Consider the following 22676-nt stretch of genomic DNA (forward strand, 5'->3'; position numbering starts at 1 on the left):
GTGTAGGACAAGTGCTTGAGAAAGATGATGAATGCCAGAATTGTGACATTAAACATCCCAGAAACTGCTCTCTTGAGGGAAGGCAGGAAAAGAACTTCTACTTTACAAAAGCTATCATTTAATCAATGTGATAAGCAATGGCCATGAAATACTGGACAGAGACACCACTACCTTCATGGAAAAAACATGACTATAGAGGAAAGCATGGGAAAATCAGTAACGAGCTAAACAGGGTAGAGTCAGACAAGAAGACTTTGGGCTAGAGAGACTGAACACATCAGGCACAGATCTTCAAAGCCAGGTGTGCTTATTTCTTTTCCCTTATTCATGAAATTCTTACTTCGCTGTTATGGTGGTCGAAGGTGTAAAGCTGGTCTAGACGAAAGGCCTGCTGTTTCCACAGATTTTTACCATAACTGCCCACTCAGTCACAGTAATTGCATGTGCAAATCGGGCATGAAAAACCGGCCTTTAAGTACAAAGGTATTTGATATAAAGGTTAAATGAATTTCAGATGTACGAATCTATTCAGTTGGTATTACAATCTAAAACATTATTCTTCAAACAGGTCTTTAGAAACCACATTTCGTAACAGTCCACCGATGACTGAAGAAAAACCTAATGCTAACGACAGCGCAGTATTTTTTTAGGTAGATAAAAGTTCACCATAACATCAGAAACAGGATTTACCTGTAGTAGAGATACATCCCCAAAACATGTGCAAACAATATTTGAAAACTGGAGCACGCTGACTTTCTGTTCTCTATCCATAAATGATCACACGCAGGAGAGCAGTCAGCTGTCTCATTCCGAGTATGTCAAACACCAAGCAAAGTCAGAAAGGCAGCAATAAAGCAAGATTCTGCAAATGAGGCATTTTAACTTGGGGAACTCCATATTAAAAAAGACAGAAATTCTTCTGTGAGAAGGGATTTGACTTTTTTCGGAACATTTGCTAGTCAAAAACAGCATGAAGCACTGTAATTTGTAAGCAGCACAGTATCTATAAGGCACATAACCCTGATGAAACACATAAAAAATACATTTGGCAATATAATTCAGCACTTTGGCAAAAAGACAACAGTATTTTGGAAGACAGAGGCACTTATACAAGAAAAGAGAAGTAAAGGTTTTAGATCATCTAAGGATGCCTGACCGTGTTTTTAGCGGTCTTTTTATTTAGGACAATGGATGGTTGCAGTAACATTCAATACAAAGGATGTGCTTGTTTTTAAACACTGAGGGTCCAAAGTTTGCTTGCTTTGGAAACCTCACTTCCTAAACAAAGCTTTATGAAAACATACCAGAAACTTAAAAATAGTCCAGTTAGTTAATAAATTGCAAGTGCTTGAGTACTTTCTATAGACCAGATACATACTAGCACCAGCCTGGGAGACAAAAGGTCTGCACAAAGAATTCCCAAAGACACAGACTATTCTGAAACACGGGGAGGGGAAATCACTTTGGTTCACAAGCCAGAACGTTCAAATCCCATCAAGCAAAAGCTTAGGAGGAACACGTATGTGCATCAGGTGCAGGTGCATCACACTAAGTTCTCCTTTCCGCATCCTGTATTAGAAACACAGTACATTCTTGACAAAGCTCCTATGAAACTATAACAGGACTGACACACCAAGTTTTAGAACGCTTCTTGTGTACCGCAAAATAAATCTTTCTATGGTTCAACGCAAAATAAAGCTTGGAAATGCAGTGAAGACAATCTGGTACAAACACAAAGATCATCACAGCAACGATGCCTGAATTCCATACTTCCAAACTTTCGGAGCATCTACTGTATAAAATAAAGGGAAAAAGGGTTGGGTTTGTTTAACAAACAGGGCTAATTAGGGAAAAAAAACCCTGTAAAAACAACATTCCTGAGAAAGTAATCCACACTTTCTTAAAGGTCAGAAGTCAGTCAGCAGACGAAGCAATCCACATAAAACATTAAATTGTAAAGAAATTTAATTAAGAACAAATTTAAGAGGAAGAGAAGACATTTGTGAGATCAAAACCAGACATGAAATATTCCAGCTTGATACTGCATTCAAAATCAGCCTCCTAAAAAACAAAGTATGTCAATAGCTTGCACTCGGGCACTGCTAGGTTCTGCTGCTTCCCAACATTCTTCATGAACACCAGATTTCCTTAGAAAATTTAAAGGTAAATCATTATGTTCGCAGACTTGGCAAAGTTCCTTTGCTGCCCTTTATGCTGAGATGGAACCGACTTTGCTTCTGTTGCTGTTACATTTTGGAATGTTAGGGAAAGTGTTACCGCCAGAAAAATCTAATTACCACATGCATAAAATACATATTTACATTAAACATGTAATCCAAACAGATTTGGTAAACTGTTCCTTCCATTTCCAAATTCAACATAATTTTTTAAATATACATGAAAAGGAAAAGGATGTCCTACCCCAAATTCAAGTGATTATGCTGATGAACAGAATCTTTTCTTTTAATTGACAAGAATATGATGGATAATACGAAAAACAAGGGCTTCAGATTGTGCCTGCACAGAATCATGAAGAGGGGCGATTATTTGGGGGTTTGGCTAACAAAACACATTTTTTCACATAAGGGTCATACATTTGGAGTTCTTCTTATTAAACGAATAGCATATGACAACAAAATCTGCTGTACTAAACATTGGAACAGCGGAGGAAAAAATTAAGCACCTCTGAAGTTACATCTTGCGCCTTCAGGCTTCAATTCTTCAAACATAATTACGCTCATGCATTGAGCATATTGAAACAATTTTTAACAGTAATTGTTTACTCATTTGACAGCTGGGGAAGGGGATAAGCTCCACAGCTGGGAGGCAGTTTCCCCCTCCACAACTCCAAAGTGTTTCAGGGTTGGACAAAAGGATGCAGGAAGGGAAGGGCAACATCGTCCTCAGACAAGTAAAACTTGCCCCTTATAGCTGGTGGTTTGGCAGAACCTTGGCAGCTTCTTGAACATCACATGCCTATAAACATCAATCATGTCACCAGATAACTACTTTCCATAACATTGTTCTCATCCACAGGCTAAACAGCATCCAAACAGAGATGGGGGGGGAGATGTTACAAACATCTGGGAGGGAGGAGGGAAGAAAAATTCAGCTACCAAGCAATTACTCTGTTTTCCATTTTATTTCTACAGTTCCTTTGTTTAACTAGTATATTCATACCTTTCAAGCAGCTATAAATTTATAGACTACTGGGGACTGGAGTGTGCACATGCTATAGTACAAACGTAGTCAGGGGGTACTGATGAACAGCCTCAAATACAACTGAAATCCTATTCTACCATACATACCTAAAGAAGGGTTTACTAAACCTGTGTTGGAAACCAGAATATTTTAAACAGCCAAACAGAAAAATCAAACACTAGAAAATGTTCACAGTCCTATTTTTTTTTTTTTTTTTTTTTTAGGAAATTTTAAATTGTCAAGATTTTGAAGAAAAGAAATGCCCTGTTTCTATAGGCAAAGGACTGATGGTTGAAGAGGGTTTCTGCAAATAAGATTCCACAGAAAACAGATTATTATACTCTTCAATTAATTTATAATAATACATAAACCTCAAAATTCCATGTTAATCAAATCCCTTTCTACTTGGATAGAAAGAATTCAACTGTATACTAGAGGTCATGAGGAGTCTTACTTATGTAACTTTATGACAAAATACAATAGCTCATTTTAGAACTGCTTTACAACAAATACCTAGGAACTGTATACCTACACTACAAAAATTAAGTCTGTCATTAGAAGAGAGTAAGTAAATTCAGAAATACCATTAAGAACACAACTGAAAAAGCTAAACGTGTTGGAGGAAACCCTCCATATGTGACAAACATCCATAAAGCCTGTAGTCCGAAGTGTGAGCCTGCAATTAGATGATTTAGGGAATAAAGACTAACTTTAGGGACACTAAAAAATGTTTTGCCCAGGAGTGGATTGTTCATATTGCATAATTTCCCCTGCTCCAGATAACATACGATGTGGGTGTTTTATTAATACTCGTCAGCACTTTAAGGAACCAAACTCTAAACACTGTATTTTTATACCTTTCACAAGATAACTGGAATAGAAGAGAGACTGCAGACAAATTTCTGCAGACTGAAGTGACAGCAGCCTATAGCATCCCATTCCCAAACCCCACAATCCCAGTAACACCAGTCTTAGAATTACCACCGAGACACTAACTGTCCCAAACTATGACTACTATGAATTTCCCAACATCGGGGTAGATTAAGGCAACATCCTATCACTCATGCATGCTATAGAATAAAAATCACCTTTCTAATATATCTTACACTGTTTAGGCAATCTGCTGACAACAATACTAAATGAACAGAACACCAAACCAGGCTAGAAAGTGCTCCTCAATAATGTCAAATTAGTCTATTGTGTTGAGGAAACAGTTCAGAAATGATCTTGTTTTATACATCTACCAGGCAGCATAAAAGGTCTTTGTACATAGAGGCTTGTGTCTCAACAGATTAAAGTAAAAGTGAATTATTCAGTGCTTCAGTTGTTACAACTTCCTCTGTCGAGCTGAAGCTGAACATCCGAGGATCTGATGGATGCAGACAGACGGCTGGAACCACATTTCTTTTTCACATTTGTCTCAAGCATACCAGATCAAAGGCCTGCTCCAAGAGAATATTCACCTTTCACAAGGGATTGTTACAAAAGTCGTTCTGCTTCGGGTAAAATACATGGGCTCCAAGATCCAGAGAGTTTTTTGTTTGTTGGGGGTCTTTAAAAAGAGTTATAAGAAAACAGTACAACCCCGAAGACTTGAGGTATCGCTTTCTCTGTTCGTTCTCTCTGCAAAACACAGCTAGAATGACTTCTATTTTAAAAGATTTAAAGCATTTTGAAACAAATGCTATGTAAGTAAACACTTTCTGGATGGTTATAGGAAGATCTGGCTGAGAATTCATTCTGGCAATGTGCTGTTCCTCAAAAGAAATAATAATCACCCTCCAATTATCAGAATATTTAACAACTAATTTTATTAAATGCTTTCTGTCCAAATATTTAATTTTTATTAATATTTCATTTTTAACAAATCACAGAACCAGAGGTAACATAAAATTAAAAATTAGTTTAAATGTTCTCACTCTACAAATTAAAAGGACCCATGCAGGTCTACAGGACCCTACCAGAACTTTTAAAACCAAAATAAAATCAAATTAATCAGTATCTAGAATCCCCTAATTCCAACAATGTAACCTCTTCTAAAGCAGAAAAGCTCCTACACTCAGACGCACCTTACCACCTTGCTGCAAAAAACACCCAGTTTATTTCTATCTATTTCACCAAGAGCAGAACCTGGTTTGACAAGAGACAACCAAAACCATGCAAATAATGCCATCTAGTGGAACCTCAATTTTACCATTCTGGCAAGAATCAACAGCATTTTGATCAGTGCATGTGTACGCTTGTTTGCTCAATATCCAGCTCTCTTGCAGCACACGCCAAGTGCTACAAAAGGTTAGCAGGACTGCACAACCAGAGATGCGCTGTAAAATGGAAGCAACTGAATTAATCACTACAAAAATAGAGTATTTTTCATGTTCCGGGTTATATACTGCAATTGAAGTAAGCTCCACACAGTGTGTTATACCAGTTCCTGTAGGGGTCTTTGGATCACATTTCTCTGACGGTGACAGAGTATCAACACCTGCATAAATGTAACTGTTTAATAACTAGAGCCTAATTATCAAAAACATTGTTTAACTTATTAAATTAATCAAATCAACTCCATGAGAAAGTAATTCTAGACCAAATCAGAGGTTTTAGAATCCAGAATAGAAAAGTTTTCATGTCATCTACTACAGGCTTGCTACAGTTCACAGGTTACATGAGAAGTACTGCACCACAATGATGCTGGACAAATGACATTCTATTTTTCCCCCATTTTTAAAAGAAAACACATTGCTTACTCTACAAAAAATGCCCTGCATAAATCCAAAGATTTATAAAAACAAGATCCCCTGAAAAAAAAAAATCTATGTTTCATTTCCTCCCCAAATATGTTTATTCCTGCAACATTTGGGTCTCCATATGAAAGCAAAATTGCATACTTCATATAGCTATAGCTGTACTGCTAAGAATTGCAGTGGCAGCATTCCATAGAGACTGCACAAGCACTTTCAGCTGAAAAGGCTTTTCATGAAGATTAGGACCTAAAGACTCCAAACGCTTTTTTGACTTACCCAGCCACTAACAATCTCCTTTCAAATTAAATGCCTAATGGGCACGTAGTAACTATTACCTTATTTTTGCATAGTAAAAATGCACTTAGAGTATATCATGCTCTTAGGTTTTCAGTTAAATTTACCTTTTAGTTCTACACATTCAAAATGTCAGAGTGTTCATTTACGATCACAGTCAGCAAGCAAAGATACTGGTATGCCTTTTACTCACCGGGAGAAACAATTCCATAAGTTTTATCTGTTTTGGAATGAAACATACCTACGTATATGATGTGTTTATTGCCAAAGGATCAACTTTCTGTTTGAAATCAAAGTCTGATACTCAAAACAAATGGAATCACCTAAATGGAAGCAATAACGCTTGATCAAAACAAGCATTTCTGATTTTAAGGAGCCACTGCCAATAACCACACACCAGGTCATTTTTGATAGCCACAGCCTTACAGCGAAGTTGATTAAACAGCTGTTTGTCTTTTACAGAGCAGCACAATGCGATCTGACAGAACCAGCAGCAAGGCCGATGGAAAAAGGAGGGTTGTTGCTTTAACCACCCCCTTCTCGAGACATCCCGTTACATAAGCCCTCGCCGCAGAGCCTCGGGAGCCCATCTGGATGGCAAACGCCACCACACGTGCCGCCAAGAAAAACTCACTTATGAATCAACAACGAAGATTTCTCCCCTTCCGAAGGAGCTTGTGGGTTTGGAAAGGACTGGCACGACAGAAACCTGAACGCTGCGGGAATTTATTTACGTTTTACTTGCAGTCAGTTCGAGGCATCTCCTCGCTTCGCTCTTTAACCCTTGTGAAATGAAGAAAGTTCAAAGCCAGGAAAGGAAAAGCTATGCAACTTTCTGGAATTCCGTTTATGAGATTTTGTGAAATCACAGCTCCCCTTGCATGCAACAATGCGTTTTCCAGACGAATGTACGTTATTGCTGCGTCGATCAATCTCTGTTTGGTGGCTGAGCTGCTTTTCCTCTCAGAAAGGGATCCCTCTCAAAAGGGATCAAATACTTTCTTAAGCTCTTCGCGTCTTCTAAAAACCACACAGCTAAAGTTCAATTTTGTCATTCATAAGCCTTCAATAGTAAAGAAAATATTTCTTGTCTGGAGTCCATTGAAAGTTCATTAGGATATTTTATTTATGCAGGAACTGAGCCCAAGTGATTCTGGGTTACCACCAGCCTCCTCTGCAGATGGTGAGAGTAAAGCACACTCTGCATCTTCTGAATTCAGCCCTGAAGGGACACCAGCAGTACACACTGAAGTAACTACCCTGCAGACAGTCATAACACTGGAGAAGTTCCATGTATAGAGCCCAAAGAAAACAGTAATTAGTACAACAGTGATACAAAAAGTCCTCTATTTCACTTACAGCTTTATAGCTTGGATGAATCTGCAGTATTGATAAAGATGAACCTTGGACATCACACTCAACACATTGATTATAAATGGTCCAATACTTCTTGCTGACATCAGGGTTTGGGGCTTGCTAATACATGAATATGCAATGACTTCTGAAATCCACACAAGACTCCCTTGATTTTCATTAGAAAAAAAACCAGCACTTGTCCAACTAAGTTATCTTTTTCGAGCAGTAACTTTCCCATTGAGCACATTGTCCTTACAAGTTACAGCACTCACCCCTCTTTTCATCATACATCCCCCAAGCAACATTTAAGGTCCCTGAGATAACGGCATTTATGCTTACAGACTTATCTGACTAGTTTTAGCTGCCTGTCAGGAAGTGAGGACCAGTGCACTTCAGCACATACTTTAAGTAAGTCCAGCCAAAGCAGAAAAGTATTGACAGGATGGAACAACTGTGCATTGGCTGGAAAGAGGTGATCCAAGTGACCTAATGCATCAGTTTTCTTCTTTCTGTAGAGCCTATGAACTCACAAACACTTGAAAGCACATCATTCACAATCAAGTTACATGCAATCACAGTTGCAACTGACAGCCGAAGCAGCTGCTTACATTCAAGAGTGGAAAATTAAATTCATCACTTGTATAATGCAAGGACAAAAAGAGAAGTGTGAGAAGGAGAGAGAAAACACATTGCCAATAATTTATTTTATTTCCCAAAATTGCTGCCTTTTTTTTTTTATCTAGCTTACTAAACAGTAACTGGCCAGGACAGTAATTGAAATAAACAGAAGTGTGCAGGAAAGAAGAAAACAACAGCCAGCATTAAATTACAGCACTTACATAAAGTCAGTAAGCAAGTGCCAGCATTGATGCCATTTATGAGAACTGCAGTGCCGAGATAAACTCAATGGGTTCTCATATTATCTTCTTGCCTAGCCTCAAAAGAGGTTATCACTTCCCTCCATGTGGCAGCATTTAATTGATTCACAAAGAAGCAGCTATCTGGAACTGAAGCCAGACTTTCACCACTCTGAGGAAGACAACATGTTTGAAAAAAGCAGCACTGCTGCATCACAAGGCTTTTCCCAAGGGTGCCACAGAAAAAAACCCACTCATGCTTTCTGAATATGAGAAAACCACAACAGAAATGCTTTCTTTCACTTCTTTCCATTTAAAGACATGCTGAGCTCTCTTCTTGAGCATGAGCTAGTTCAACACTGCTTCTGACTCTCCCTCCTCTCTTCCCAAGTTCTGTCCCTAACAACAACCACCACTCACGGACTTCAGCACGTACCACAATGCAACTCATCTGAACCTGTCAGGTAGAGGAGGTTCACTGGCTACGACTCAGAGCAGAGGTTCTGAATGGCACACAGCTCAGGAGAACCTGCTGCAACTGCCCCACCTGCCACAGCACGACGCCGCAGAACCAGGCCAGTTCTTGTTTGCCTACCCTCAACCCTTCAAACTGTGAACTGAAGTCAGTCCTACCTCTAAGCCATGATCTGGCAGTTGAGGGGAAATGCACTGCAGCGCCTGATAACACCGCAGTCCTCAAAGGAACAGGCTGAAGCGAGTTTTTATTTCCAAAGACCTACAGTCTGCGTTATTTATTACTAGGAGAAGAAAATGTTGGCAACAAGTATTTCCAGGGACCACAAGATTAGCTCATCCATGCGGATACAAACCACACAACTTTTTAGACTACTACAGCTTGGAAGATTAACGTTATATATAATGAAGAAACAGGAACATGGGTTAAGCAGAAAACATGAAAGGTCCTCAACAAATTACTACCTTAAGCACTGCCACTAACCCAGCTCTTCTTCCCCCAAACCCCCAGAGTACCCAGAACATGATCTCTCAAGAGGGACGGACTGAAATGACAATTAGCAATGCAGTTACAACAGTCCAAATAACAGAAATACACCAATTTCTAGTGCAAATACTAGGACAAAAAAGCAAATTGAAAAAAATTTCATTTTTCTTAAAATTCTTCAACAGTCTCCTGATGGAATCTAAGGCCTAGATAGATGTCTACAATTACTGTTAATCAAGACCTGTAGCAATCTCTGTTGCATCTGGGTGTAACACTGTATTAAGCCATTGTGTGTACACTACACAGTGTGATAGCTAGTGACTAGTACAATATTCAGAAATGAGACACATGAAGCCCATAATTATAAACAGGAAATGAAAAGGATGACAGATAGAGAGTACAAAAAAGCATACAAAGATGAGGAAAGAAAAGGATATAAAAGGAAAAACGGGTATCGTTTATAAAAATACAGCAATAAAAGGTTTTTAAGTGAAAATGAAAAAAAAAGTCAACAGAAAATACAAAATACATTCTGTATTTATAGTGTACACCTTCACCAACTGTAGTATTTATTTAAATAAAACATTCTACGTAATGATAGCAGTCTGCAGTATGTCATTAAAACAAGATCCACTGGTGCGAAACGGTAGAGCTAGCTGTTTGTCTCCGAGAAGTAACTTACTCCCTTTCCTCTAGTATTTAAAAAAGGGTAACGATTGAGAAAGATGGAACAGAAGTATGGTGTATTTGTTGTTCATGCCGCATTGCTATTAAGATCAAAATCTTCACTACAAGCAAATGAGAACCTGAAACAGTAGTGACTTTACCATGATCTGCAGGTTTTATGTGACACAAGTTACAAGTTGTTTAAACCAACCCAGCCCACATTACATTTGGGTTATGTGCATGAGCACATATATACACATACATACATGCACTGATCTAACTGACATATGCTACACGATTAAGCAGGAGTCAAATGTGTTTCCTATTAAACAAATGTGGGTGGCCTCCTTCTCAAGCACTACTGTGTCAATGAATTTTCTAAAGCAGTATAGTGCTTAATTTCATTTCAGCAGCCCTCTAAAGACATGTAGCTGTGTTTGACTCTTGTAGCAAAGTCTATTAATATCGCCTTCAACTAGTACAATAGAAAAGTGGCCCCATCTTTACTGGGAGCAGTATTATGACACAACAGAAACACCAATCATTCATTACCTATTTCTTTCTATTCTACATTATTAATTGCATCTTAAAAAGCATTGTGCCATTTGAAACATTTGAATATACATCATTTACTGTATAGCTAAAAATCAGACTTTAGCATACGGTATTTTCAGGTAATACTTTTTTACCCACGTTATTTAAACAATAGCAATGTATTCTGGATGAAACAAATGTTAACTCATTTAACTGATGTTGCCTTGTTTTCATTTAGATTATTTTAAAAAAGAACTATTGATACTTTTACAAACTTCAGAAATCCCCTCTCAATTTTTTCCAAGACAACATGCAACATCATCCTTTGTGCTATCAAGTTTCTATAAATGTGAAATTCTGAATTTGGAAATCTGTTTTTTCAAACTCATTGGTGGAGATTGCTATAAAATCTCAAAGAGAGCTAAACCTGTATTTTCTGTTGCACAAAGAAAATTACAACTGTGGATATTCTTATATCATATTTCACCAGAAAATGTCTACATTTTTAGTAGGGCTGAAGTAATGAGCTACTTAATGACATATAGTGTGTTTAAGTCATTTTGGTTTCTTGCCCAAAAAACTCTCCTCAATAGCACTGCCATGCCACAAGCAAATTCATACCACAAGTGAATATTTATATTTCCAAAGATAAACTTTCATCTCTCTTGCGGTAAACCTAATTCAGTATATCAAGATTTTTAATAAACATACATCTCTTCATTTTCAATACTTTCTGCATATTATACAAAACATTCTCTCTATTAAATGCAGATTTGGTTGGTATTTTCAAGAAAGGAAGGAATCTTTCCACTGACAAACTTTAAGAAACTTGAAACAAAAGGAAAAATAAAATCCTTTATGTTGGCTTGAGCTTTTCTAGCTATGATTGGCAAATGTGAGACTGATGACATTAAATTTTTTGTTTAAATTTAAAATAATGCATCAAAGTATTACTGCTCCCAGCAGAAGCAAACCACATTGGTAGGACAACCGCCTAACTTCATCCCAATGCTAGCACTGCACCCAGGTTTTGTTAGATTTTATGGAACAACACTTCACTGGTAAACAGCTGAAAGCAAAGCAGCTATGGCACGGCAGAGCTCTTCTCAGTACCTCATTGACAAATATTAGCGATCAAATCGTGGCACAGCTGACCTCAAGAGGAGTTCTGCCATTGAAATGAACACGGCCAAAATCTCATCCTCAAAAGCTATTGGGCATCCATATGCTCACTCACATCATAATGAATTCATAAAAAGGTTACTGAAATCAAATTTCATTTCAACTTCATTATTGGCAGCGATGACATATTAAGTTATTACATGAAATCATCATTTCTGGACCAATATCATTACTATTAAATTTGCTGCATCACCAAGTTTACATGCATTTTCTTAATTTGTTGCCACAAGTTTCTTTATCATTACCAATAACCATTAACATTTAGGTACCCAAAAAAGCAAATTCTGGTCAGAGTCACACAGAGTGTATTTTTTTCCAGACACATACACAACCCCCGGTTTTTAAAGGACTAGCTCCCAAAAGAAAGCAACTCACTAGCCAACATGAAGAAATAAAGATATTTTTCAGATACCTGGATCCCAAACCTTCTGAACTGTGCTTATGACACCAAAGATACAGACACTGGTTTCTGTGCCCAGTCCATCATTCTGAGTTCTGCTGCTTCTGATCCACTGCTGTTACATTTCTGCCACTGCAGACCTTTTCCAACTGCAGGGATCACTTCTCTAATCCCATTTCTTCATGGTCAGAATGCCTCATATAAATGACATAATCCCTAGCTTGAGCACTCAGTCACATGTGCACATTCCTTCCCCACACTCACATTTTCAAAAGCTTGTTCTTCCCACTCAGTTATAAACTCCCTTATTTGATTTGTGCACACAGATGTAAGTGATGGGGAACTTGCTTTAACATTGGAGCAAGATTCATTTCTTCTCGTTTCTAAAAACTATTGTCAAGCAAAAATCTAAGTTTTAAAAACCACAATGGAACAAGGTCATTTATATTGGTATGAATAGATAAACAGGTTTTGGAGTTCACAATTATTTTGAATCACAAACTCCCTTATGCATACACATTTAACATGTTTGAGTAGATGCCTAAAGTCTTGTGTTTCAGGCAGGTAATGAGACAAAAATTGGCCTGATGCAGCAAATTGAAGGGGTTAGATTTGCCTATCTTTTTCTATTATTAGGAACAAAATCAGGCCAATAGAACTGTATTTCCTCAGTTCCGTTCAGTATAAAGAAAGCACAGTAATCAACTATTATTCTTGATTTTTTCCATGTAACTAAAAAACACATTGCCCTAACAGAAGCATAAAACCATCAAATTCTTCAAACACCAGTCAAAGTAAGCTCTCTCTGGCTGTGTTCTTAAGCCTTAACTAGCATTTCAAACTGGCAATTGCATGCAAAACAATCCAGTATAACAAATCATTCCCACTCAACTAATTCATTGGTGACCTACATAAGATGCGACTATAAAGAATCTTTTAACAGTGAGATCTACTGGTATATCAAGAACTAGTTCAGTTAGTGAAGCTGGCAATTTTTAGACTCTTGATTCCATACTAACATTTGAATACATTTCCACTTTACATGCATAGAAAAGGTATCACATGAGAGCTGTAACACTTGTGCCAGACACCTTCACCTGCCTCCTTTACCAGAAAACATTTACACCATAGCACATGGAACACTTGGCGGTCTCCAATGTATTCACACAGTAATCCTCTACCAGCAGTCACTGTATCAAGGCAAGATCTCTCTGTCCAGATGATTCTTCACTCAAAACTAGTGGCTACTATATTCTATATGTACAAGATGCGTATGTCCAGATTCTTCTTTTTACTAAAAACTAGCGGCTATGCCTGCTGTATTCCATCCTCAAAACACATGATTACTTTAAAATTGACAAAAAAATGCATCTTCAATATAAGAAGTATCTGCACATTAATACCTAATAGCTTTAATAACCAAAAACCCCATGTACATTGGCGCAGACCAAAGAACATTAGCATCATATGCATTTCTGTTATGAATCCAGAGACTTTATGATATTTAATCCCTGCTTTACAACAGATTGCAAATTTCTTCTCGGTGTAAGCAAGTCTTCTGAAATAATACACAAAAATGGGAAGTAAAAACTTAAGAGTCAAACCCATACTGTTTTAGACACTTGAATAATATTTAAATTTGTGCAATTTGTTTCATTATTTGTTCCATTACCTGAGAAAGTATTATTTATCCCATTTTTACTACACTTGGTGTGCTCACAGCTTGTAGTTGCAAAGAAATTCCAATTCAGATCAGAAGATTGAGGAATCTCTGATGAATACCCACAACAAAACAAATTAAACCAGCCCATTAGGATTCCTTCACAAACAAAGGCTAACAAAACATCTGTCTGACAACAATAATACATACCCCATTCTTCCATAACTTAGTTTAATTGTAAGCAGACAGTTTCTGCCTCATTAACAGAGGATAAATTCAAAGGTTTCAGTATCATACTCACAGCGAATTCCATAAATCATGAGAGGATCAAGTTGCTTCTTCCCATGCTTCCCCTGGCCTGAGAGGTTGGAAATGGCCTGAATTTCCCGATGGAAGAGATAATCAAGCAAAGTCAACGCCATCTTCTCAGCTGTACGGCAGTTCGTGCTGATGTGCAGCATGTCAGCAGGCGTGATGGGGCAACGCACCCGCATCTCAGGGTTATTTTCATCTCCAAGCCATGTCCCATTGGGGTAATCCTCTAAAAACAGAGATTGTGCAAATTCTAATGTGGCACGGAATGAAACAGGCGAGCTCAAGTTACAGTCAGCATTTCTTGAGTTACCATGAGCAATTCCAGTTTTCTTCATAGTCTCCATGAGCCTCTTTAAAATTTAGCATGACTAATAGGATCACAAGATTGGCTACAGATACCCTCAAATTCCCACCAATGGTGACCAGATTTGCTGCCAGTTGTTCTGGCCTACATGGTGCAATTAGTCAGATGTCTAATTCGCTCCCATATTCATTTTAAAGTGTGTCTTACTAGATGCCAGCAGCTGAAAGAACACACTCTACTCACAGCATTCTCATTCATCAAGTTAGTCATCCCCTAAAAATGAAGATTACTGCAACTCCATAATATTCTTAAAGTATAGCTAACCTCAGCAACCTAGCCTTCGAACTACATTTTCCCCCAAAAGCATCAGATCAAAATGAGTCTAAGCCAGATGATAAATTTAAGAATTCAAATGATAATCAATAATGAGCAGCACCTTATTTAACGAGTTTAAAATAGTGCTTCAAGCAATCATTCAAAGGTAGCCAGAGATCCTGATCAAAACTATGGTCTGTCTTCAAATTTACTGGCCAGTAATTTATATTATTTCCTGAACAACCAGTTTACCAAGGAACAGGCCCAGCATAAAGATAACGAATCAATCACTAATCATCTGCCAAGTGCATCTTCTATTCAAGCACATGGTTTCTAGCAGCAGAATTATCCCCAACTTCCCTTGTGCATAAACACACACATTTATATATAAATAACTTTTTTGATCACTGTCCCCCCAGCCTCTCAGTTTGGCAGGAAAAAGAACTATTCTTTGTAAGAAGAATACTAAGCCCTCAGTTGAAATCAATTCTTGCAAATAATGCCAAAAGTTGGTGCCTTCCAGACTAACCAGAAACTAGAACTGGAGTTTGTAAGGATGACCAATCACTATGGAAGTGACTGATGCAACACGGGACCTGGGATGAGACTCTCACTCCAGATAAAAAACAGAATTCCCAGTACAAATCTTGACAATGCTACAGGAACTGGATAGAACAACATTCCAGTCCTAATTCAGTGCTCACTGACGCAGACCATTTGGATTTGATTTCTATGTTTGCTCAACTTTGCAGAGTAAAACAAAGCTTCCTGACACGAGTCACTTGGTCCCCTCATACTAGAGCTTTCTCATGTTTCATTGTTGTTTCACACAACTTCAGAATGGTAAAAATGCGAAAAAGTAATTCAACTACATGATTTTTATCTGTATATATGTATCAGTTTCATGGTATATAAAGAGTCACAAATCCTTGTTTTCCATAACCCTTCTAGTCACGAAATGTGGCAACAGAGTTCAGACAGATGAGCATATCCTTTGCACATTTAACATGACCTCCCGCAAGCAGCGCCTTTATTTCCAAGCACTGGCACAGGTTAAGCAGCCGGTATTTCACCAGAGTACAAGCCAAAAGTATGCAATAAAACATAACATAAAAGCAACTGAAACACTAAAAAACACTTTTCAACATGACCTTTGGATTGAGTCATACCACATGTCAGATGTAAGTTTACTACAAAGATTAAAAACAGTATGAAGCAAATGTTAAGATTATGCAATCCTAATATCATTATAAATATCAGATTATCAACTACAGTAATTTGTAAGGAAATGTATTTATTGCTGATTAATGTGGCAGCCAGTCCCTCAAACTTTTCTGTTGAAATCAGAACTTAATGCTCTGTTTAGAATATATTTTTATAAACTTCCAATTTTTAAATACGTATTTTATTTGAACCTTTTCATCCTGAGCTATATTACAGGGCACACTGGCTGTTTTCTGCTCACAGTACCAGGTGCCATCTGAAAAATAAGGTGGTTTGGATTAATTATGACTTGTTTGGAATGCCACTGTGTCTGGCCTCACCACAAGTCTGGTTAACATTATCAGGGAAAACAACAGTCTGTTCCTGAAGATAAATTGACTGTTTTATAAAAATCTGGGAAGAGCTGTCAAAGCAAAAATATCTCGACATAAATGTGGAAGTTTGGCAAAGAAATTCTAGGAAGTCTGAGTAAATGATTCTATATCCTATCAAAACCGTACTTCCTCCCAGTTCGCAGTTACTATCAGATGTAAGAGCTGTTACTACTTACGGACCACCTTTGACTCGCAGGCTTGCTTAACAAATGCTATCAACCTATACAAATTATAAAGATTCTTTTCAATTTGCTAAATAATAATTTATTTCCCCTCCTCTTCACTGGCACGCAGTTCAGAACATACTGTTTCTGCCACATGAAACTGTTCTTTTATTGCTAACAGCCTGGAAAAAAAGACACTATCTTGTTATTCTGACCTATGAAGACAAGCCCCACATTAAATTATCTCTTGCATTTTCCTCCTGTTCTAAAAGCTTCAACAGAAAGGGAATCTGCTTTATAATCATTTTGCATGAAGTGGAACTTGCATGACTAAAGTTAACTGTGGCTCTGTCTTGCTGCAGCTACTTGAGGTCACAAAAGCTAAACTATTCCTTACCGCATGTAAGAATAATTCCTACCAGCCTGTCAACATACCTAGCGCTCTGCATAGAGCAAATACCATGAGAATGGCACACCAGAAACTTGGTGAAAAGAGGAAATACAGTGCTAGTTATGACTAAGGCAGAACCGCTCTGAACAACTGATTCAGGAGAAAGACTGAGTAAGGAAAGAGACAGAAAGACTGAGAATTTCATGGAAGTTCTCTCTGAATAATTAAGTACATTAATTCTATTGATTAAAGCTTCATCACGTGAAGTTCTGCGCACTCAAACAGCCTCTTATGCTCAATAAAATGGTTCTTTACATGTATTATCAGGCATTATACATTATATCTAGATAGAACCTAGATCACAGAATCATAGAATCATAGAATAGTTAGGGTTGGACAGACATTGTAATAGCCAGATACAGAGTCAGAACTCCACCAGGCACTGCACAATCACACACAGCTTCTTCTACTCTTAAATGCTACCAAAACACAACCACCACGTGAAGCACTGGGGAGGAAGAATGCAGTTGAAGAACACTTACAAACCATGAAGCATAATGCACATGCTCATCTGTAACTCAGTTAATCACACACCTTTCTTGTTTTGCCCTGAAGTATTTTTAATTAATTCTCCTAATGGCCTTGTTGCATTTTGAATGCATTTTGAGTGCTATATGGAAAGGTACTTCTTTGCCTTTCTTTACACCTCATATTATATTATCAGAGAAGTGGCTCTTGATCATTTTTACTTCCCTGTTATAAGTCCTGACATTTTTATCTAATTTCTTCTCTGTATGCAGAAGCTCACTTCAATGACAGATTAATGTTTTTTTTTTAAGGTCATAAAATTTGCCTTTATCTCCATCCTCCCAAATCCAGAAGCAGTCCACCTTTCAATGCTGTTTTCAAATCTTTTTTACTGTATTAAGTCCATTTCTTTTATCTCACCACACAGCTGACCATTCCTCTGCTTCAGCAGGGACACGTGAGAGGAGAGGCAGTTGGGCTGCTACGCAAACAAGCCTTTCTATGGAATCTTGAAGGGTAGTATCAGGAAAAACTATGTCAAGAGAACAAAAACTAGACAAGAGCTGCCACGGCTTTCAGACTCACTCTGGACGTGTGTATGTTTTCCTGCCCAGGGGGATGACAGACACATGACTGTTACTCACATTTTTCCACTGGGATACACTCCCTAGCCTGACATGTGAGCATTAACAATAAGACAGAAGGAAAGTCAGGCTCTGCTCTCTCAATAGGTGCTATTAGGGACTCCTTTAAGAAGGGAAAACAAAAGGAAACACCTGCCCATATAAACACTTGAATTAACAATTTGCATTATTCCCAGTAGTTTATTTTACTGATAAGGCTGAGGGCAAATCTGGCATTTGCAGCAGAGAAAAACAGCATAGCTAGAGAACAATGGCAGAAAGGTGACTTACCCTTAAAAAGAAAAAAACCCAACCCAAACCCCAGCCTACAAAAATAAACACCCATTTCTAGAAAAATGAAACAATATTTTGGCTGATGTGTAGAAGATTTACAATCATCTTTTTAAATAAAAGCCTGTCAATTAGACAGAGTCCTTTGCCCCTGCAGAGGTTCACAGGGGTAGTGACCGAGACTACAGACCACTGACTTCATTAAGTGACCATCAACAAATGTAAAGAACAGAGTGATAATCACACTGTATGTTAACCTACAAATCTAGCAACGTGATTTAAAGCTGGTGCTAAAACTGGTTCAAGAACTAGTTTAAAGCTATGTTCAACAAAACCTTCTCCCACTATAAAGAGCAGTTAAGGAGCCCTGGCCAAAGGAAGCCTACAACATCCACACACATATCCATGAACATTAGACACCAACACAGAACTGGAGTTTTTTGCCTGACTGTTCTGAAGGGAGAAAAAGGTTTAATTTGCAATATATTAAATAGAAAGAGACTGCCTCAAGAACCTCATGCTCCAGGTGTAATCTTCCATACAGCACAAAGAATTTGGCTAATAGAGACACACAGTTCCAGTTAACTTCTAAGCCCCTGTGGTTAGGGGACCATCACACTATCCAAGATACTTTGAATACATATCCTGCACTCATGGTTTCTTCAGCTATCTGACGGACTGCACATACAGCAAGCAGCACCAAAGCAAACTTGTCTCAGCAAATACTATGGTGTGCACAGAAGTCTCAGCATAACATGAGATTACTTGCTTAAAAATAAGGCTTGAGCTTTGGTACACAGCTAAAACCATGAGACAAAAAGAGGAAATTCACTTACTTTATGACTCATGAAAGGCCAAGGGATTTATTCAACAGAAGTAGAAAACGAGGACTATGTGATCATCTGTAATTTAAAATGATCCACTAAAAAAAAATCAGATAAAGTTGAGAAAATTAGAGTATGTGGAGGACTTTTAAAACCCTTAGGAAAGGTGCCTCATGTCAGAAAACACCAGATTTCTAATTTGGGTTTTGCCCACTTTGTTGTTTATTGCCTCTTTGCTATAGTTATCTTTACACAGCGGACCAGACTGTTAATTCCAAAGATCACTGTGACAGATACCTGGAAGAAACTGTCCTTCATTTGTTTATTCCCAGTACATAAATACATCAATTTCCATAGTTCCCTCTATCTTTAACAAGTCACTGAAGCTCTTGAAGTCTCATCATTGTCTTCACATCAGATACATACAGTATTTTTTTCAGGTACAAAAAGTTCCTATTTAAAAGTTCATTCTTGCTGTCTCTATCTGGTCATAAGGAGCTTGGCAGGAAAAGCAAAGTGCTGCAAATCATCACATAACATGTGAGATTTGATCTTACAGTGAACTGGAAAATCTTGTGGATGGATAAGTCTGGGCCACGTACAAATAGGTGCTTGGATTCACATTTGGAAAGCAAATCCTGAGCACAATTTAATACTACTATTGTAAAATGACTGTTTCAGATGCAAAGTTGAAGAGACAATATGTGACTAAACAATCTTCTTTGGAAAAATATCACTCATCCTTTAATTAACACACTATGTAGATCGTTTTTCCCTTATCTTCTCAAAAAATACATATTTACATTTCGAGTTCTGTATTTTTAGTCTTAAAATGAAGTAAAAGGAATGCAGAGAAAGCAGCTATGATACAAAACTATCCTAATTGGTTCCAACATCGTATGTCAGTGTATCAAGTGCAAAGTTCACTGAACCAATTCCAAGTCAGGGGATCTTGCCATTTTATTTGTATCACTTAAAAACAGCTTTCATGGAGCTGTGTTCAAGAGCATTTCACATACTTGGGACGTACTTGTACTAAGGACAGTGTGTTTCTTTCTTCATAATTTCAAAGTCTTGGCTTTGGCATAGACATTTTTAAAAATATCTGCTTTTAAAGCAACACAGTAATGCTGAATGGGACATTCTTAGACCACAAAGATGAGAGGTCTGGCTTTTTTTCTTCTTCCATATTGGAAATAGGACAGTAACTCTATTGTGAAACTTTAAAAGGATAACACAATGTGCATTAATGTTTTAGGAACAGACGCTCCTCTTGTTTGCACAATAAGTCACAGATTAAATACTTTAAATGCTACCATATACTGAATATGTGTAAGAACGGTATTTTTATAATATTCCTTACATCTTGAAGCCCCTTGTCTCTTGAAAGTAATATCTAATATTAAGCACAATAACGCTCTCATCAGATCTCCTACAGAAGTGTGCAAGAACAGAATGATCACTGCCTTTCATGGCTTATTCATTAGTTGAACTGCATTCAAAGTATTCAACATTTGAGCCTTGTTGAGCTAAACTGAAGCAGCTGCTTAAGTTAGCATTTTTCCTGTATATAAGCTGCATTAAAAAAAAACAAATTCTTGTTTTACCCATATTCTACTGTGAAATTTTGAAGAGCAAAGTTCTTGCAAAGTTTTTCAAAATGAAAGTCAACACCTCAGAGGTTGCACAAAACTGCCTGATCCTAGCAAAACTAATTAATAAAAAAAGATTATTAAGTATACTTGGATACTATCTGTTCTTTGCTTTCTGCTGTTTGCACACATTTCTTAGTAAAACAGCACTTAACAATGCAAAATTCTGGAACTATTATTTACTGCAAGCTCCAGGCTTGGCAAGAAAGAGCTCTTTATGAATGAAGCATGATCTTTTCTCCATGAATTCCAAGCAGTTTACCCAACAAATGAGAAAACACAAGTAAGCAACAGCCACACTTTTTGATCGCTTTCTATAAATCCAAGAGTGTAATACACATCAGAACCAAGGGTTGCAGAAGGTACTAAGTACAGAAAAAGATCCTTACCCAGCAATTTTGCAACCCAAGGACAAGGCAAGAGACAACAGGTAGATTAGAGGCATGTGTCAACACACATTGAGATGGAAGGCGTCACTAAGAAGAGTATCTTAAAGAAAGTGTCTTAGAAGAAAGGTACCGTAACTGTGGCTTAAATTTTATATAAATACCATAAGAAAATACAATTTTAGGAGCAAATACTACAGACAGTTATCCTCCCAAGTAAGCAGAAAACTGCATAAAGATGCTAGGGAAAACGCTAAAAGCAAGACAATCCATCATCTATGGCTGAGGAAGGCAGAGGAACCCCAGATGGCAGAGGACAGGTATTCCTCCATAATGAGGGTGCCACAGAGTAGAGATAGTAACGCAAGGGGGAGATGATGGAGTTAAAATGATGACTTTGGAAAATCATACTTCTAACAGTTTTCTAAATATAAGGCCAAATAATGGTAAATAAGAGGGGACGTAACTGGAGCCCAGACAGAAGAGTGTTATTTTCATCTCAGATGTTATCTGTTAAGAACGTAAAAGGTTCCTTTTAAGGATCCATCATTTGAAAATATGCACACCCTTCTTACTGAAACTTACTTCTTCATAGTTACTGCAACTTGCTTTCCTTCATCTAATGCTAAAACTCTTCAGTTAAAAAGTTTAGACAAATACATTTGAGAATGTCAGAATATTTTCTAACAGATTTGTGGTCAGCGTGGAAGTGCGTACAGCTGCCAAGATAGAGCTTAGTCAATTGAAAACCAACCCTTGACAGGATTACAGCCACATACCACTATGGGAGAATTCATTATAGTCAGAAAACAATATAGGTACTTAATATCATAGGTTTAAAACTTCTGTCTTTTAAAACTAGTGTGGATCTAATGTTCTTCACAGTATTATTTTTTGCAGCAGAAGGCAAAACTCAAAAGAATTCAACAATGTTTGGATGAAAGCTGTCCTAAACATAATTAATATACCACATAACTGACAAGTACCAATACTTTCAGAGATATGAAGGCCTAAAGAATGGATTTACAAACTAAGTTCCGTGTGATAAAGTCGCTAAATATCAGCTGTAACATTTTAGATGGGTGAAACCCAGTTCCAAGGCTACAGACCTTTACAAACATACAAAAGTTCTGGAAAGCACAGGAAAATGGTTTCCTCAAAAAACAGTCTAAGCTTTTCCTTCTATTACCACCCCGAAAGCATAAGAAGTGCAGTAAGTGACAAGAGGGAAACAGAAGTGTGCCACTATGCCACTTAGCACAAACTCCCATGCAACTATTAAAAAACTAAATTACATTTCGAAGTATTTAGTACATAAAATTTTACGGCTAACACAATCCAAAACCATATGAGTGAAATTAATTACATCTCTTCCTGTGCCATCTGCTTGCACAGAACAGTGAACTGTACAAAGCTGGAGGGTGCTCATGACA

General features: G+C 37.6%; 1 protein-coding gene across 9 annotated transcripts in view; it reads right to left on the bottom strand.

Moving 5' to 3' along the window:
• Positions 1 to 22676, bottom strand: part of BANP (BTG3 associated nuclear protein) — a 310059-nt gene that overhangs the window by 240983 nt on the left and 46400 nt on the right. For 8 of the 9 annotated variants that reach the window (XR_010608684.1, XM_065662282.1, XM_065662278.1 and 5 more), the window contains one exon: positions 14154 to 14393. The exons of the other annotated variant lie outside the window; for it this stretch is intronic. Coding sequence is in view for 7 of the 8 variants with exons in the window: in XM_065662282.1 (XP_065518354.1) it covers positions 14154 to 14393 (240 nt within the window). In the remaining variant the exon portion in view is untranslated. The remainder of the gene's footprint in view (positions 1 to 14153; positions 14394 to 22676) is intronic. 9 annotated transcript variants of the gene reach the window in all.

This window comes from Lathamus discolor, chromosome Z (assembly GCF_037157495.1).
Source record: "Lathamus discolor isolate bLatDis1 chromosome Z, bLatDis1.hap1, whole genome shotgun sequence".
In the NCBI taxonomy this organism is placed as follows: Eukaryota; Metazoa; Chordata; class Aves; order Psittaciformes; family Psittacidae; genus Lathamus; species Lathamus discolor.